Raw genomic sequence first — 19,233 nt, 5'->3', positions numbered from 1 at the left:
ATGAAATTTATCTAATCTACTATTTATTTCAAATATCACAGGGAAAATACACCCTAAAGTCATGGACTGTAAGATTTTGGGACAAATTAACATGAATAGTAAACATTCTAGAACCATATTCCTGGAAAATCATGAGGAAAAACTTCCTCCAAGAATTTAGAGTGATAGTTTATTAACATGTTAATTTTCTGATGGATGGAAAATGTACTGATTTCTTTTTTCTTATTCTGAAACAAAACATAAAAGGATTTTTTTTCAGGAAAAAGAGTTTCTGGTCAATCAATGTATTTTAGGATTTGAACTCATTATAGTATGCAAAGTAATTTAAGTTTTTATAAGATGCTTCAAAATGGAGCTGCACATAAACTATGTCTTTTTAAATGATGCAATTAAAATTTACACCTGGAAAATCACAAGAATGAAACTGCTGTAATTAGAGACGTTTTCATGGTGTAACAGTAGAAATCAAACCCTTCCTTTTTCCTGAGGAAAAACAAACTATACCTGCTCTTGTATTTGGTTTAGTTTTGTGTGAACCTCAGTATGGATTCCAGGTAGTGGAGCTGAAGATGCACAGGAGATGCTTGGAAGAACAGTGGGATCTCTGGTGCTTGTGTGAGCAGTGGGAATTGAGATCCCCTGTGCTTCACTGCACAAACAAATTGGCATCAAGAGAGGGAAAGGGGGGAAGAGAAAGTACAAGAACTTTGTATCCTTTCCTGAGGTACTGCAACCACAGGATTTCTCCTACTGAGTCTCTAATAGCTTCCTACCTTCTTAGTTTTCCTACATGTACACTGAGACTGTTGCTTGTTGACTTCACCAGGGTTATCTGAATGTTTTTTGGCATAAAGGTATTTTAAAGTGTAATTTGAGTCAGTGAAAATTACTTGGATGAATGACTGTTACATGTGGAGTGGTTTTTGTTGGTGGTTGATTTGTTTTAATCTCTTTTTGTGTTTACTCTGAAAAGACAGTGGTTTGGTGCTGCAGTGGGGAACTGGGATGGCATCTCAGGCAAAGCGTGCAAGCCAAGGAAAAGCCCTCCCTCTGTTCTTGACAGCAAAGGAGCCCTGTGAAGTGGCAGGTAATCCAGGAATCTGCTTCCTTTGTGTGGGTTGATAGAGCAGAAATATAATTTGGAATGTTATGAATCTTCCTTTTTATATGGCCATGTGGTACTGCAAACATGTAGTGCAGTTCCTGAAGGAGAGAATGGTTATAGAAAATCACGATCTGTGGGGAAAATGAGAGTCCTGCCATGTCTGTGGCACAAAGGCGGAGCCTTTTATTATAAAAGTCATCACCATCCTGTTACACTTTTATGCATGTTTGTGTGTGAATTGATACCTGCTGTAGAAATTTTGTGTGACTATGTTTTTTCTAGGCCTGGAAGATGTAAATGTAAAGGAAGTTGCTGCAGGCTCCTATCATTCCGTATCCCTCACAGGTAGGCCTCAGGTACAGAGGTGAAAGTCCTCATCTCACCCTTCAAAGCTTTCTCTGCTTTTGAAATGTCAGGTTTGGTAAAACCGGTGAAATTTTATCTGCCCTAGTTAGTGCTCGTAATTCTTTTGTAACAGTTTTGCACTCTGAGAACTTTCCTTTTGTTTTAAGAGCTGGACTCATGTTTCGAGTTCTCTGAATTTTGTGTGTTTTTCTTTGTGTGTCTTTTCTAAGGTGGGATCTTAGCCTTATGTAATTCAGGGTCTGGACTCTTAATGGCTAGAAACTCTGTAAGGATTTGTAAGTCTCTGGAGCTGCAGCAGGATGCCCTCTAGGGGTAACTGGTTACTGCTGGAAGCAGTGCAACCCTTTGCCCATGGAGAAGAGGTGTGCTGGATGGTTGTCCCAGGAAAGGCAGCAGAAAGAAAGAAAAGCAGAAAGGCAGCAGAAGGTAGCCACAGCAATGTGACCTAATGCCTCTGTGTGGGGCAGAGCAGGGGTGTGAAAAGGCCTGGAGCTATCTTAGGCTCCACTGTGACAGTGTGCAGATGTGTGGTATAAGGGCACAAAGTTTATTTGAAGAGTAGAAAGTTGTTTTAATTGGTTAGGCACTTCCATAATATCTGCCATTTGTTCTTTGATCCTCAGGCAGTGCTCCCATGCTGGAGTACTGGGTATCCAGTAATGAAAGTCTAATAAAGATTTCTTTTTATTTTGACAGATTGGGAGAAGGGGAAACAGAATAGCTTTCATGTTGTAATCTTACAGTTTTGGAGTGTGTAAAATATATTGAACCTTATGAAGACAAGTCTTTGCCAAACTTCACAGGAACAAATTCTTAGTAAATCTGCAGCCATCTGGTACCTCTGTCATCATTAAAGGAGCACTGGAGTATTTGCTTATGCAGATCTATAGAGATTTAGTTGTATGGGGAGATGTTCCAAGATGTAAATTGTATTGAGTTCAGAGATGCAAAGTGTATGCAAGATTAGTGAAGACAAACTGTAAGAACAAATAAAATCTACTTTAGATAATTGGCACTCTCTATTTAGACAGTGAACAGATTATTCTTTCATGCTTTTACATTTTATTTAAGAGAGCGGTCTATTTGGCAGCAATGGGAACAAGACTGACAAAATAAATGCCAAATACTTCTATAATGTGATGCTGTTGCTGCCCTTTGTCCTGCAAGATAGTTATTACTTAAAATATTTTGTGTTTTTGAGATGCTTGGTATAATAAATATACTACTGCAGGGTGTAATATTTAAATGGGTCTTTTTTTTCTAGGAATGCCTTGTATTGTGGTGCAGTTTCTCTGCCTCTGTTCCATGAGTCACCTGCTGATGGCATATCAAATACCTGCAGCCAGGCAGGTTTGGGATACAGCTGTTGATGTGGGCTGTTACAAACATAATGTGGTTTCTTGGAAAAAAGGATGGTAGAGTCTACTGGTATCCAAACTGGCCTGAACCCTCCAGGGGTGAGAATATGATGCTAAGTCTCAGTGTCTAAGTTTCTGTTCAAACCTACTCAAGAAATAAGGGTCGAGCATGTGACTTTTCCCAGGATAAAGCAAATACATCTTCTGTAAAAGGAGGTGACAGAGGAAGTGCATGTTAATGTGGATTATGAATGGCCACATTGTTTTTCTTTGTTGTGTTTCTGTCACCTCTGTTTTTTGTTTTATTTTTTTTTCTCTTCTCTCTCTAGAGAGTGTGTGTACTTCATGCTGGGAAGGAGAAATTATCAACCTTAGTGGAGAATTCAAATATTTGAAAGAAACAATTGCTTGACTTTTTCCCCTTTTCAGTTGTGTTGTTTTAAACAGGAACGTGGGAAGTCCTGCAGATGACTTCCAGTACTGGCTTCTGCACCCACTCCCACTCCTTGCCTGTTTTTCAACAGCAGTAATATAGTGGAATTCTCCTGGCTTACTCTTTCTGTTGCTGTTGCCAAACTGAGATTATTAAATATCCTGTAGCCTAAGTTCTACTTAGAAAGATTTACTTCTGCCATGGTGCTTGTAATGAGTTCAGTGCTGACCTGAGACATCCTGATGCCTCGAGTGTTGCGGTTGTGTGCTCCAAACAATTCCATGTAGCTTACATGACTTCCAGTCTTTCTGGGCCCGCGACAATGTACAAGATCATGTGTGCAAGATTTATTTCTTACGCTTCCAGCTTGTGCAGGCTGGCAAAGGCTTCAGGGAGGCCTGACACCACGTGTTCTCTTTAAGTGGTTTTTTTTTTTTTTTTACTGTGGAGGCCTAGGACTTGGGAGGAATGGTTTTGTCCTGAAAAGATGAAACTAATGATATGTGATGTCTGCAGAAGGACTCATCTGAGCAGTCACTGTGTCCATGTCCATTGGCTGTGAGCTACTCCAGCTTGCATTGATATAAAGTACTGTGCGTATTTCTCTAAAAAGATTCATCCCTGCGGCTGGAATCCTGGAGTGCGCATTTGAACAAATGCTTGTTCTAGAAAAGGGGTGGAGAAGACACGGGAGTGCTTATGGAAGTCTCAAGTGTTGTCTGGCATGATAATGTTTTAATTTTGCCTTGTGATGGGTGATGCCTGCTTTAGTAATGTGTTCATAGCTGTATGTCCAATTCCTTTAGGAAGTGACTGTACAAGGTGAGTCAAGGAGCACTGGACTGTCCCTGCTTTGGGGGATTTACTGAATTTGCTCAAGCTGAAGGAGGCAGAACTGGTATGAGCAGAGCTGGGAGTCTAGGTCTTGTAGAGAGGCGGGGAGACTGTAAAGCAGAACAGAAGCAGCCAGCCAGACCTTGAATTATTTGCTGCAGTCCAGAAAGTTATTTACTGGATATAATCAAAGCTTTGGAGTGGAAATAATATCTGGTCTGCAAGGACAGGGTGGATGGAGAGGGACTGCTCAGTGAATGTCTCCAAGATGCTTTGATTTTCTTTTATTCAGAGAAATTGACTACTGTGGTTAGTTTTTTAATAAGAATTAGTCTTTTTTATAAACATCTATGCAGTTTGACCTGAAAACTCTAGTTGCTTCAGGGAGTCTGTGTAGCCCTCAGAAAATAGGCTGTGTTGTTAAGGCCCTTGCAAATATTTCTGATATCCCAGTAGGAATGGTAAAGAATGGTAGGAAAAGCATAATGTGAGAACACAAATGGAATGATATGTTCTTTCCTCAGCATCACTGAACTGAGACAGAGCCTGAATCGGGTGGTATTAGATCTATATCCCTTTAAACAGATTTTACTTCTCTGTCTTGTAGATGAAGGACACCTGTTTGTCTGGGGCAGCAACAAACATGGGCAGCTGGTGAGTGGAGACATCTTTCTTGCTGAGCCCAAGAAGATAGACACCCAGTGTTTCTCACATGAAAAGATTGGAGCAGTTTGGAGTGGCTGGACCCACCTGGTGGCACGGACAGGTAGGATATTTAAAAAGCAGTAACATATGGCACCCAAACAGTAAATTGTAAGTTGTCTTTGTTGCAGGCAGCCAGTGTTCTTTCTCACTGCTAGTGGCTGGACACAGTGTTGCAGTTTCAGACAGGTTTGATTGAAAAACATTGAGGACAGAAATCCTTTTGGCTGCTCTTTTACTAGGGCATTAAGGGCAACGAAAATAATATATTCAAAAGAAAATCAGTAAATTAAAATAAGCTGGCTTATGTGTGTGTTTGTGGTCAAATCCAGAAAATATTTGGAAAAGGTAAGTAAAAAGAGGCATCATTACACTTGAAGAGCATTCTCTGACGATGAAAATGAAAGCAGATTTCATGTTGAAGCTGTACATTCCTGGGAATCTTTCTGATGAGAACAATGTGGAAGCTGCCAGGTGTGGAGGGCTATAGGGTTAGATTCTTACCTAGGAGGAGATGAGAGGAAGATTATGTAACGGTGATATTCATGTGTAAAGGGACCGTTGATCTGGTGAAGCTCATCCGAGTGTGAAATGCAAAGGCAGGAAGGAAAGGTAGATGAGATGGAAAGGCAAGATGGGCATCTGAAGCTATTTTGTGATGTTTGTATTCTTTGCTTCTGTTGCAATGTGTGGTGCCATAGTTAAGGCTAACAAGAGGGTGGAAGTCTTCCACAGAGGAAAAGGAACAGCCAGAGCTATGATGTGTGACTGGAAAAACAAATTGGTTGTTTTCTGTTTCATATCATTCATTGTTTGACAGTGAAGTATATCTCAAAGTATGTATGTGAGAGAAGCGTGTAAAAAATCTACATCAGCTGCTCCTTTAGCTGAAATGTCTGAACTCTGATTTTTAGAGGAGGCTATACTGAAAATTTCAAAGTTGCAGTCAATGCTATAAGCTGCTTGGAAACTTTTCAGGTGCAGTAAAAGAATTTATCTCAAAATCTGTAGTTCTTGCATTAAGTGCTTGATGTCACTCTCACTGAAACAGAAATGGTAGAAAGAAGCCATTAGTCAGGATAACTTGATTTTTAAAGAGTGAGTCTTGACAACTTGGTTTGCTTTCCTTCACTATTTCTTAATAGAGGATGCCCACTAAATAAAATTTTCCACGAATTTTAGTAACTTCAGTGTTTCACTTACTTGATACCTTATCTGTAGGTATTACAGACATGGAGTATTTCAGTAGGTGTTTTTATACAACAACAAAAAGGGTGTAGAGTGACTACCAGGGATGTTTTGCTGCTGAATGTTTAAAAAGAATTTATATAAAAATAGGCTGACTTCCTACGTCTGCATTAGAAAACTGGCCAAGTGATGCAGTGGCACAAGTTATTGCTGAAATTGTATTTTATATATTTAGAATTTTAAATCTCTTTGAAGAGCAGTGGACCTGAACCTAAATCATCTGGAATAAGATTTTGAATGGCCTTTGGCAGCCTGCAGACACCAATCAGGATCCTGTGGGAATTTCAAAGTTGTTCAGCTACTAGATATAGTGTGAGCTGAAGCACTTAACTCTTTCTGCAAAATCATTTGCTGCATTAAGCTTGCAGCTGAATAAGTGAAAAATGCAGCCCACTTGAGACCTGTCCCCTGCATGCAGTTCTCCCTACCAGTATTTTTACCTCCTTCTAGTAAAGGAGGAAAAGTTAGTTTAGTTTCTTGGTGCTGAAGTCATAAACCAGTGATTCCCAAATGTTATGGATCAGTAAAGTCTTTTTTGAGCATGCAGTCCCCAGTATACTGATTTATTTATAAATTATAGATATATAATGTTCTATTATTCAAACTATAAAATATGTACAATAGAAATTTTACAAAGGATGAGATAAAGATAAACACTACTTAAAATATTACTTTATTAAATAATTAAAACCATTAATAATTTATTAATAAGTGAAAATATTTATATTTTAATTTTCATCCTGCCCTCCAGTGGATTATCTTGTGAAAACCTAGGGCTGCATGCACTTCAATTTAGAGATAATGATACAAACATTTCCTGCTTGCTTTACTCTGGGGAGTTCCCCAATTAGCGGAAAGGAGGAAAAATGAGTGATTTTTGGACACAGGAAAACGTAAGGAAGAGATGTTGTAGTATGATGCTTCTCTGCTCATTGTGGAAGATAAAAACATACTTTTGAAAGATATTGCAGCATACAGGGATTTTGCTGGATGAAAGAATAAGTTTTTTCTAATTATTAACCTTACCACAATGCAAAATTTAGTAGTTTAAAATTTGTTACTGTACCTGAATTCTCATGTAGTGTTTTCTGCAGAAGGTAGTTGAATTTTAAGAGGCCGTTACAAATACTTAGAGATCTGTTTGAATTTTTTTTCCAGAACATTAGTCCTGGTCAGAGTAGTAATAATAAAAAACTTGTTATTGCAGCTGTCTTGACAGTAACTCAAAACTCTTCTCATTGGAAAGACACAGGAAGGAACTAGGTGGATAAACATTGGACACAAATGCATAAATTCACAAATTCTGCCATTTCAAAATGACATTTTGATCTTTATTTGCCAGGTGAGCAGTGCTTGGCTGTAGAACTAATGAAAGAGTGAAAGTAAATGAGAGAGTGATGTTAAAAGCAGTCATCTGGAGGAATAGTTGCCAGTTTCATGGTTGCAGTGGTTTAACAATTTTAAAGCGAGTCCAAGCAAGTTATCAAGTTTGTTATCAGAGAAAAGGAACACAGCATAAATATTTTTGTCTTCTGTCTTTCCCTCTTATGTAAGCTGGCCTGTTTTAAGACTTGCTTTGTTTTTCTTCATGCTGCTGGCAAAATTTGGTACAGTGACATAAAAGCAAAGCACACAAGTAATTTTAATTTCTTCCCCGTTCTCTCTTTACAAGGGATTTTAATTAACCTGAAATCAATTTAATACTTGCATCTCTTTCATAGCCAGTGTTCCATCTCATTCAGCAGAGGTTTCCTGTAATTTCTTTTTAGATTTCAACTCTTTTTTTCATTTGCTGTTGTTTATATCATAAAGCAGTTTGGATTCAAGACATTAATTCCTGAGAAATTAATTCCTTGACTTAAAGGTGTTCAGGAATGTTTTCATGAGATGTTGTATTTTTAGTCCTTACCTCTAACTGATCCTCATCAGCTTCAATTCCTTATTCTTTTTATTATAGAGGTATCTTTTGGGGCTATTTTCACTGTACACACTCTTACTGTAAAATAACTCACAGAACCCTTCAGGACAGACAAGTGCTTTCTTTTCCTGCTTTGATTACTGTTTGCTACAGAGGAGGGAAGCACAGTTAGACTTCATGGCATCACCAGTACCTTTCAAAGTAAGTTATATTATTCTGATAGCAGAGGTGGTCCTAGTTGATGATGGTTGGTCCAAAAAGATGAAGGTTGAGAAGCCTTGGTTCCTCTTCGATCAGGTCTCTGATGATGAGATATGAACTTGCTGGTGTCTTTGTTTTATCTCCTATTTTCTCTGTGAATGCTTGTGTCAAGTGACTCTCAGGAATGCTTTTCACTGATGGCAGGGCAGTGCTGTTGCTGTTGCTGTCCTCCATGTGAAGGACAGAACCAGGTGCATTCTTGTGGCCTTGAACTTCAAGTACAAGTGCTGTTCTCTTCAGACAGCCACTCTGTACAAGGTTTGCTTCCTATCCAGCAGTCTGCTTAATGGCACTTGGAGCACCACTGCAGTATAGGTGATATTATTTTTGAATAATGAGCAGCTGTCTTGCATTGCTGTCCTTAATGTCAGCTTTAATTTGTGGTCCCTCTCAAGTTAATGCAAACTCTTTGAGGGTAGCTGCTGAAAGAGAGGTTATTGCTTAGGTCATTTAAAAGAGAGCTAAGCTATGGCCTGTAACGTTGAAGATGTAAATTAGTCTACTTTGGGGAATGATAGAACTAGTCTGACTTGAAGGCAAACCTAAATATAGGAAGAGAGGTATTTTAAAGATGTAGAGGTGAATCATCAACTTCCATTCAAAACAAGATATTTTCTTGTTAACTGGGATGCCTAATAAATAACCTTCCTTAATCTGGCCTGGTTTATTATCTGTGTATTCTCCTGAATACATTCCCTAATCTCTTTGTCACATAGTGTCACATGAAGTTATGCTTTGTTTGAGCTCAGATAAAGAATTCCAAGCTCTTTCACTCAGAAAGTTACCTCAAAAATGCAGTTAAAATTGTGTTTCTGCTGCCTGTGCAAAACTGCCTACAGCTAAAAAGTCTTGGAAGAACAAAATGCCGTGACATAGTCTGAATAATATTCTGAATCCTCATTCCAAATGTGCATCTGAATTTGTGCATCTTTGAATGTCCCTTGATGTCATGTCATTTAGGCCACATAAAACTCTGAAGGGATCTGACATGCTAGTGACCTACACAGTAAAATATAAACCATCTCGTGTTTTTTTCTGAAGCAAATGACAGTGTGTCTCTCCAAGCACCGGGAGCAGAATGAGAGAATATTTCTAATGATCTTGTTTCAGTCATTAACCTTTATCATTTCAGTCTCTCACAGAAGCTGTAGTTGCACTTCTAGGTGCCTTTTCTGATGGCAGTCACAAGGTAAAGCTATTGGGCTTTGCTGGCAAGTTGTGCACCTGCAGGGAGGTGAAGGGGAAGGACATGTCTAGCACCCGAGCAGCACAGCCTCAGCCCACTAGAGGTCCTTTCCAGTTTGCTCTTGAATCCAGACTGCAGCCTTCCTCTGGAAAGCAAACTTTATCTACCTTGAATTTTTCAGCAGCTCCCTAGGACAGCAGATACTTATTTGTGTATCTGTATATACATCATACATATTTTTTTCTTCTAATGCTTGTCTCTTTTTAGACACGGCAGCTGAGAGTTTGAAGTTGGAGCCTTACATGAGGTAGCTGTATTTCATTGGAAGGATGATGGGTTTTGGGAATACAAGGGAAATACTAAAATATAGCTTAATCAAAACCTCCAAATTGATAGGTACCTCTGAACCTCTTTGAAGCAGAACTTGAGTTCAAGAAATGAATGTTCAAAAAAGAAAAGCGTTTGTCCACCTGCCTCGGGGGTCAATTTTGAAGCTTCCGGGCCTATCTTGAAGTTCCTGCATTTGATTATAAGGTGTAGAGCATGTCAAGAGGAGAGAAAGAAATGCATAAGCTTGAGGACCAAAATTCAGAAATGAACATTGAGAACTGTGGGAAATTTAGTGTGCAATAACAGAATGAGAGATTCTAGATGCATATGGAAAGTGCCTTGTTTTCTGTATTGTCTTCAGAGCTGTTTCCTCCTTCTGTCATGCATTCATCTCATTGGTGTTTCAACTTACACAGTGATAATTTTAAAGTTTTGTTCTAGATAGCTGTAAATACCTGGAAGATTTTCTTTGGCTTCATGGGCTGACATCATTCCTTGGCTTTATTATTAAACTTAAAAAGTTAAGAGTGTGTGTGTGTTTGCTTTGGGATTCTACACTCTTATTCATGCTGTTCCCTGATGGGAGCTGCTTCTACATGGTTTTGATAAAAGTCTTGAAGAAATTCATTCAGTGGTTTGGTTGCTGAAGAGGAGGTTGGGTCCAGTGGGAACTGAAGGTGCATTTTGAAAAGTCGTTATCAAGTGTTGAGAGTTGTTCACAGAATCTTCCTAACACCTTCTTTTGGGTAATTGAATTGTTTCTTCAGTCACCAGCCATCTTTTACCTCTCCTTGTTGCTAGGAACTTCCGATTGTACAGTAAATAGCTGTGCATGCCATTCTATATCATTTCTGTGTGAAAGAGAGGTGTCAGGAAGATGCTAAACTGTCACTAAATTTGATTGAAGGTACTCATTGTAAAACAGAAGCATCAGTGACTGGCGTTAGGGACAAAGAAAGTTATCTCAATATTTGAAATTCCCTTTGTGAACTGGGACATTACATTGGCAAATGGAGATTCAGATGGCCTGGGAAGAGTAAGATTTAAATGGATTTTTTTTTTTTTTTAAATTTAGGTCATGAGTAAAAATGAGCTTAACAGAAGGAAAACAACTACCAAAAATTTTCCCATCTGTTCTGTTCCTCTTATGTGTGGGGCAGCCCACAGGGTGCCCTTCTGACAGCAGAAAGGGAAGACAGGCTATGTAAGGCTGGACTGTCCTGGGTCTTCTGGCTTCTATGGCTTCCTTTCATGGAAGGGTCTGTTCCTTCCTTGGAACAGGCTGCCCAAGGAAGTGGTGGAGTCACCATCCGTGGAAGTATTAAAAAACCTTTGGACATGGCACTTGAGGACATGTTTTAGTGAACATGGCTTTGGTGCTGGGTTGACAGTTGGACCTGATGATCTTAGAATTCTTTTCCAACTTTATTGATTCTATGGTTCTGTGATTCACACTTGCTTAGTCCTGTCTGGATGGATTTTACTAAGTATTCCATGATTGGATGAGTTTAGAAAGTGACTCAGTCATCATTCAGCATTATGTTCTGGGGCTTTTGGCCATGTGTGGAAAGAGGGACTATTATACTGAATTTCTCCTCCCTCCCCCCTTTTTTTTTTTTGTGTGTCATATCCTCTCTTATACTAGTGGGAACAGTGGTTGTTGTGGACTTAACAGTAATGTAACTGTCCCAGTCTGACAGAATTTTCATCTTTAAAAAGCATTCAGACAAAAATGTAGCTTTAAAATGTGGGTCTAGTATAGATTTTGTTCAGGTCATTAGTGGGCGAGATAAGACATTCATTAGTTTCTCTAATTTCCCTTTTTTTTTTTTCCTTTGGTTTCTGTTGGATTGCTGCAGTTTATGGCTACCCATCTATTTAGCAAATGTAATAAACCAGGTCAGACACATTAATAAGTATTGCTTATGTGCAGGAAATCTGTAAATGTGATGTTTGTTCTGTTTTCAGTATCCTCGAGCACCAGAGCAACTGTGGAAGAGGAGCTGTAGTTTTGTAGGCTGAGAAGGGCACCTTGCTGGCTCTGAGATATTCCTTGGGGGGTTATTTTTTCTTATTCTTTTTCTCTTAAAGCAAATTAAACTCTTGCAATGGTAATGATGATAACTGCATTGAAAACACCACCCCTCCCACAACTATTTTGAAACCGGGGTACAAAGTTGATATAAGTTTCCTTAAATGAAGAATAGTTTGGTCATGTCCCTGTCATTCTAGTTCTTCTGACTACTTGTAGCTGGAACTGCTGGCACTATCTAAGCCACTTGCTCTACTGTTTGACTGTTTCTGCTTTGTTACATGTCAAGCCCTTTCTCCTGAACCATACTGAAATAATTCACATTGTACTCAGGTCTCTGTCAATTCACTATTTGAAGCTGAAAAGAAGCAAAGGAAAAGGCAAGAGAAAATTCACTGTTTCTTAACTTCTGTCATAAGCTGCCTCAAAGTTCCATATTCATAGATATTAATAGAGAAAGATCCAAATGTGGAACTCACCACTGTTGTTTGGTTGCTGCTATGACAGACTGGGCCAGACTCAGCTCTTCTTTTACCTCTCAGACTTTAATTCAGCTCCGGGGCTCCCGTATACTGTGGGTCACAGCAGCTATCCACAATAATGCTGGATAACAGGCCCATTATCCAGCAAAAAGAGTATGGACTAGAAGACTGGGTTGGGGGGTTCTTCCCTACACCCTCTTTCTGCTTGGAGATCTGAGTGGGGGGCAAAAAAATTTACAATTCCATTTTGGGTGTTATATCATTAGACAGTTTGTAAGTAGTAAAAGGATGATGGGGTTGATTGAAATTTTGGTAACTCAAAGCTCTTAGTGTAGAGAATTGATGTGAAGCATGCACCAAACAGTGAGAATTTGCACTTTGGAATTTCTGCAGTTGTACAAAGTGGATATAGCGTGGTCTGAGGCAAACAGTTGGAACCCTTAGTAAGGTAGAAGTGCTTTGCACTCACTTTGTATGGAATAAGAAGCTGGAACCAATCATTACCTGATTGTTGAATTAATGTGCACGGTAACTAATTGCCAAGAACAAGGTATTTGCACTCTGCTCTCTTAGTTTTACTGGTCTTTGGCAAGAGAAGTGGCTACTGCATTTTCAGATAACATCATTTAAAGCTATGCATTTACTAAGCTAGGCATTTCTAAGCTCAGCTTCTGAAAGGAGCTGTCTGTGTGCACGATCTATGCATATAAGTGTATTGATCTTGTTTAACCTTAGTAACATTCTAAGGCTATTAAATACTTGTTTTCATAATCTTTAAGTGACATTTCCTTTTCAGTAATTAATTATTCAGGTTTAATGCTCACTAATGACTCTTACTATTCAAACATAGGTAGTGGACTTTTTAAGAGCTTAGTGTCAGTTGAGTACTTCTGAAAAACAGTACTTCAGGAACTTTTTTTCCTTAAAAACCTAAACACAAACAGGAAAAATATCCAAAAAGCCTACCTAGATTGTTCCTTTCATGATTACCTTGAAGTAATTTTGAAATAAATAATTTGATGTAAGGTACTGTAGGATGCACAAAATGTATCAACAGCTGTAAATTTTCAGTAACAAGTCTGTAGTCTTGTAGAATGGCTCTGATACTTAGGTAGTAAGATGAGATCTGCCAAGACTGTGTGGCTTTTATTCTTTAAAGTATTCAAGTTGTGAGGAACCACAGTTTGTGGTGTGCTAGTTGAAACTGAGGGTGAACTCCCTCTTTTTTTTTGTAGTTCCTATTTGGACTTTGTTGTCTCTCAGTGTAGCTACATATATTCTGTATGGATCCCAAATAGCTGAGATTGAGCTCTGCAGATGAAGGGGAGTTACATATCCTATGTTGCTTAGGATACACTTCAGGGTTTTTTTGGGATGTTCTGCTGTATTTAGGAGCCTATGTGGTTCAGGTCTGCTTTTTTATCTATCTGGTATTATGGGGCCCACAGTATGTAATAATAAAACAATCACAATGGTTTATTTCTGTGGGACAAAGACCTGGATGAATAGAAGGTATTAGCATCTGATTCATACAGGAGAGAAACCCTAGGATGGGTGGGATTTCCTTAGGTGACTCATTCTCCATTTTATTCGGTATCTAACTAAAAGAAAAAAATCTAAAAAACCACTGTGTAGTCAAAGATCTATTCAGGGGCAATGCTTTATGTCAGTTTTCCTAAGATCTTTTTATCATGAATATAGGAAATCTTACTTTTCTAGGATTTTCAAAAATTTACCTTTACAAAGCTGCCCAAAATATACATAAAGAAACTATTTTAGGAGTATGTTTTCCTGCTTGTCCTTTCCACCCCAAAATAGAAAACAAACTGAAAATCAGTTTGGCATTTCTTATCTTGAATTTTGGATCTTGCAGCTGATGGATATTTTGTAGGAATTTGCCTGTACACACATTTCAGGCTTGTGCCTGCTAATGATACAACTGCCTGGAGCTGAAGCTGTTCATTGAGGAGAAAATGGACACTAAAACATCCAGAAGTGAAGGTCAGGCTGTGGGGACAATAAAAGGGTGGCAGTGTGGATTACTAGATGTTCATGTGGGTTGAAGAATCGTCCTGACAAGTCACGCAGTACAGAGGAGGGTATTAAATCCTGTTTTGTTTGTCTCCTCTTGCCTGTTCACTTTGCCACACAACACTACACACACCACCAGAAAAACCCCCAAAACATTGTGGCCATGCACACAGGTAAAAGCTTATAGTTAAAATACAACAAACTTCTGCTGTGTGTAATTTTAAAATCTGGGTAGTTATTTAAAATTCCTCTAGTTCACCAGAGCAGTGTTCAAACCAAGTTAATGAAAACCTGTTTTAGCACAGGAGAAAAATCATTGTTTCTTTAGAAGCTGCCCTATCTCATTGTATTGTGTGAAACATGAATAGGAGGATACAGCTTTGATCAGTATCCATTGTAACATCAGAAAAAAGAAGGTATTGAAAAAACAGGAGCTTTTTGTTCTTCATTGGTGTCCCCTCCTTACTCCTAATGAGAAAAGTTCTCTTATTTCTCCCTTCTCTCTCTTTAAAACCTAAGCCCCTCTTAGTAACAGGCTGCTTAGCACATCAGTACTTATATGACAACCCTGTTCATATACACTCTAAGGTAAACCTCAAACACAGATGTGCTGGCACTGCAAGCAGATGCAGATACAGATGTAGCTATATAGAGGTAGTTGTGGATAGCTATTGCTTCACTGGGTAAGCATCACAAGTAAATCACACTAGCATTGTTCCCTTTTGGCTGGGAATTTCAGATTCTTTACAGGATGGACTTGCATTGCATTCATTAGTAACATTTCTAAAATGTTTCTAAATTTTCAGACTTGCCCCATGCTCTGTGCCTGTAGCTCTGAAATGCTGAAGACACCTCACAATGTTAAGAGACACAAGAGGTCAGGAGTCGAAGGGAACTCTGCTATCCGGTAGCTAGTGTTCCCTTCTAAAAGATGGATTTTTTTTTCAGGGCATAAGTGGCATTTGGATGCTTTCACCATCATGCAACCATTTACACCTTTGTCCACTCTCTCCCTGTAGTCTCCTTGATGTTAAGTATCTTGCCATACCCAGGTGGAATCTTGTGTTGTGCTTTTGTTTCTTCCTCCAGCCCCTTGCCCAGCTCTTAAACTTTCTTGTGGGTGGAGGGAGAAATTGGGATGATATTCCAGAGAGAATACATCACCTTACTTCTTATTATTCATCTCTTGACTTCAAAGGGTATGAATTTTCCTTCCCATCCTCTTTTAGACTGTTTTGTTCCTCCTGTCAGCAGGAACGCTGCTCATTATTTGAGGTGCACAGCCCACTCTGTCTTAGTCAATTGTAGTTGCTCTTATAATGATTCTGACTCTGAACAAGGCGGGTGATCTCCTGGGAGGCTCTGGAGGTGCCATTGTTGGGTTTGTGGTACTGTTCTCTTCTTTGTACTTTATTTCTTAAGAACAGCACATAGGGTTGAACTCCATTGGATGTGGAACTCGGCTGCTTCTGGAGTGGCTGAGGAAGTTCAAGCCACTTAGAAAATCCAAGGACTGCTCTTCTAATGCTTTGTTTCTGTAATGCTTTCTATTTCTTTGTAGACATCGTGACTCTTCAGAATCATGCATATCTGAGGCTTATTATCTAGTGAAATCCCTTGTGCAACTGATCTCTTATTATTGGGAATGCATCTTGTGGACAACAGTGAAAAAGCCCAGTTCTCCTTCTGGCTGCTATTCCAGAGCATTTCTTTTGCTTTTTCTGTGTCTGCCTTTCCACAGCATGCCCTTGAGTCTTTTGACAAGGTAAATATTAGCACTGGGAACTTAATTACCTTCCCTTTGTTTATCTCTTGTAGTCATATGCCTGTTCCTTCTGAGGCTCAGACGGTGATGGGATATCGAGAGTAGCAGGATCTCGCATTCTCCAAATTAGCCAGATTCACAAATGTTTGCAACATTGCAGCTAGAGGGAATGCTTTTTATAAAATGATCTAGAAAACATGCCTGTGTTCTAATTTGTAATCTCTGAATGAGCTTTTCTGTAGCATTGTACTGTGTTAAGTCTAATGAAATAGGACCTGGATCTTGCCTCAAAGGGGATAAACATCTAAGCAGTCCTCTTACAGACAAAAGATTAGGAAATCAGACACAAGAAAATCACTGGAAACAAACAAAAGCACATGCAGCATGTTATGATAGTTTGAGGGTGTTTTTTTTCCAAAATGGTGTCCAGAAAAAACTGCATGTCTCTTCAGTTTTCTGGGGAGTGTTGGAGGAAGAGATGCTCATCTGCAGAAGGAAGGAAATTCCAGGTTAGAGAGGCCTGTGTGGAAGAAAGCATATAACAGTGCAGAAGGGCATGGAGATATAAATATAGAATGTCAGTAAAAGTGTATGACTCATACTGCTGTAGTAGCATAGTGCAGAATTTATTTGCAGAAGTACTGAACAAAAACCCTATGGTATACTATGATGCATTTGCAGATAGTTTTCCATAGCTGGTTAATGTTTTATGCATCTTGCTTTTTGGGAGACATTACCAAATTGTGCTTTGATTTTTTTTTTTTTTCCCCTGCTTTTTGTTAGGACTTTGTTTTCAGTTGAAGAGTTAAGTCCTCTATTGAACCTTGAATGCAGCAGTTCTGTTTGCTGGGCAGAGATGAGTTAGATTTGTTTTTAATCATGTAACTAAATTTAGCCAGCAATCTGCATTTTAAGGCATTGCTATTAAAAGTCTAAAAGTGAGATATGTATCATAGTTTGAATTTAAAATAAGCCAGAGGCACAGCTGGTGAGGCAGTCATGACCCTCTTATCGTGAGTGGAGGGAAATAAGGAGGGAATTTTCTCACCTTTCAGGATGAATGCAAAGTCTGATAGGTGTTTTAAAATCCCACCCTTGCTCCCAGCCCCCTTCCCCAGCTTTGTTTCACGACTGCATGGATTTCATGACATCCCCCCATTTCCTTTTTCAGCCAAGATGATATATCTGTTTGGTATCAACAGTATGAACACAACTTCACATGCATTTAAATTGTTACCTTTTAGTTTTTCCTCTGATTTATTCAGAGCTTTGTGTGGTACTTCATATTTCCAGTCTGTCCTGTAAAAGGAAAATGGCCAACATCCCATCTAAAACCTGCACCAGAGACAAGACTTCAAGGCCATCTGGAAAGTCCTGGAATTTGCCATATTCAAAGTTATTGTTCAACCTTTCAAAGCAGTGAAGCATGATGTTAAGTATGTGAATAATCCCATTAACAGAGCATTGCCTATCTTGAGACATAACTTGGTGTAACTATGGAAGCAAAAAAGGATCACTATGCCTGTTTTTCAGTGAATGAAAATCAAAGCTGTTTAGATGTTTAAAGGTGTCCAAAGTGCTGGTAAAGATTAATCTGTTGGTAAAGTGCTTGACAAATTTAGCATGTTGTGGAAATGGCAAGTTATGTCTCACCTATCATATGGAATATTAAATTGTCTTAATACGGTGCTGCCTTCAGCAGTATTTGCTGTAGCCATGCTCCCATTTCCCAAGGTTGTTTTTCAGCCAGATCAATTTCTTGGCTTGGTTTACCTTCCCTTTCACAGTTAGTTCAAACACAATGAATGCAGGTGGCCTAGTGGGGAGAAAACTGTTTAGGTCCAGAGTTTCTTGGTGTAAACTGTTGCCGAAGGAGCTCTCATTCTGCGTTTTGAGCATTTTAGTCTGTATTAAAGACTGTCACTGTCCTGGTGTCTTTTCTTGGTGAGTTTCACACATCCTCAAAGCTTCACCTGCTTAGCTGAGCATTTTCAATTTTATCTTGTATTCCTACACGTCCTTGTATTACCAGTTCAAATATTTTGATATTACCAGGTGGCTCTGAAAGGAGACGGGATGATTTTATCCTTGGTTTTTATTTTTTTTTTCCATAGCAGTAGGAATGGGTTACAGTCAGAAGCCAGTTGTTTGCTGGATCACAGATGAGCCTCTGATTGTAGTGATGTGAAATCTTGTCTTGCCCACATGCCTGTGGGTAAATTTGATTGCCATTTTTGGGGACATCTGATGTAGCTTGGAATGGCAAGGAATCTTTGGCCCCCTTGATGGGGACTTCTAACTGGCAAATCCATAGCTGTTGCAGGAGGACTGGTAATGCACTTATGGTTCTCTTCCAGTGGCACTTGTGGCCTTTTGTTGCAGGTTTAAATCTCTTCACAGAGTGCTTGGATACCCTTGTGAACTGCAGCTTGTTGTGTGGATGCTCTACGGGTTATTCTGAACCAGCTGTGTACTGCAGCCTGTGACTGCAGAAGTCTAAAGTAGCAATGGAAATAGCTCTAGTTTTTTGTTACTGTCCTCCCTGAAATGCTTTTGCTGGTTTGTCTGGACTTCCCTGATGAGGCATGATCTCAATACTGTGCATAGATTTGTGTTTTAACGATACATTCTTAATAGCTGTTATGAATGAATATGGAAAAAAAATCAGGACTGCCCTATTATATGAAGTTGCAGCAGTTTGTAAGGAGGGCATGGAAAGATGAGGTGTGAAGAGATGTGGACAGCTCTGGTACACTGAACTCTTGTGTAAGAGGATCAAGGGGATGTTTAAACCTTTGTGAGGACAGATAACTGTGCTTTGTACTGAGACCATGCACAGGTGCTGGTGTTAAGCTGAAGGTGTGGTGATGCCTGGTTTCCAGCTGCTGAATTAATGCTGTCTTCAGCTTTAGGAAGGAATTAAGGATGTAGGGATGAATGTTTTTCTGTTAGGCTGCCCTGCACAAGGGCTGTTTCTAGATAGACGAGTTTGAAGGACCTTAGTAATTTTTCTGAAGGACAGCAGAGATCTGTAGATGTGGGAGAAGTGTTACCCTCTGTAGGGAGGGAGGAGGCAAGGCTGAATGACAATTTTTAATGCCTGCTCCTGTGAATTTTCATGTGAAAGGAGGCATTAGGAATTTTTTATATAGAACTTAATATTTCAAGCCTGAGATTAAGCA

The 19,233-nt window shown here is 39.2% G+C and overlaps 1 protein-coding gene across 5 annotated transcripts in view; it reads left to right on the top strand.

The window, feature by feature from the left end:
- SERGEF (secretion regulating guanine nucleotide exchange factor) overlaps positions 1-19,233 on the top strand; it is a 141,962-nt gene that overhangs the window by 5,407 nt on the left and 117,322 nt on the right. For all 5 annotated transcript variants that reach the window (XM_058857562.1, XM_058857569.1, XM_058857555.1 and 2 more), the window contains 3 exons: positions 974-1,087; positions 1,388-1,450; positions 4,704-4,862. In XM_058857562.1, coding sequence (XP_058713545.1) covers positions 974-1,087; positions 1,388-1,450; positions 4,704-4,862 — 336 coding nt within the window. The remainder of the gene's footprint in view (positions 1-973; positions 1,088-1,387; positions 1,451-4,703; positions 4,863-19,233) is intronic.

The sequence above is a fragment of the Poecile atricapillus genome, chromosome 1 (genome assembly GCF_030490865.1).
Source record: "Poecile atricapillus isolate bPoeAtr1 chromosome 1, bPoeAtr1.hap1, whole genome shotgun sequence".
Lineage (NCBI taxonomy): Eukaryota > Metazoa > Chordata > Aves > Passeriformes > Paridae > Poecile > Poecile atricapillus.
The sequence above is the reverse complement of the archived record's forward strand: the minus strand, read 5'-3'. Positions and strand labels throughout refer to the sequence as shown.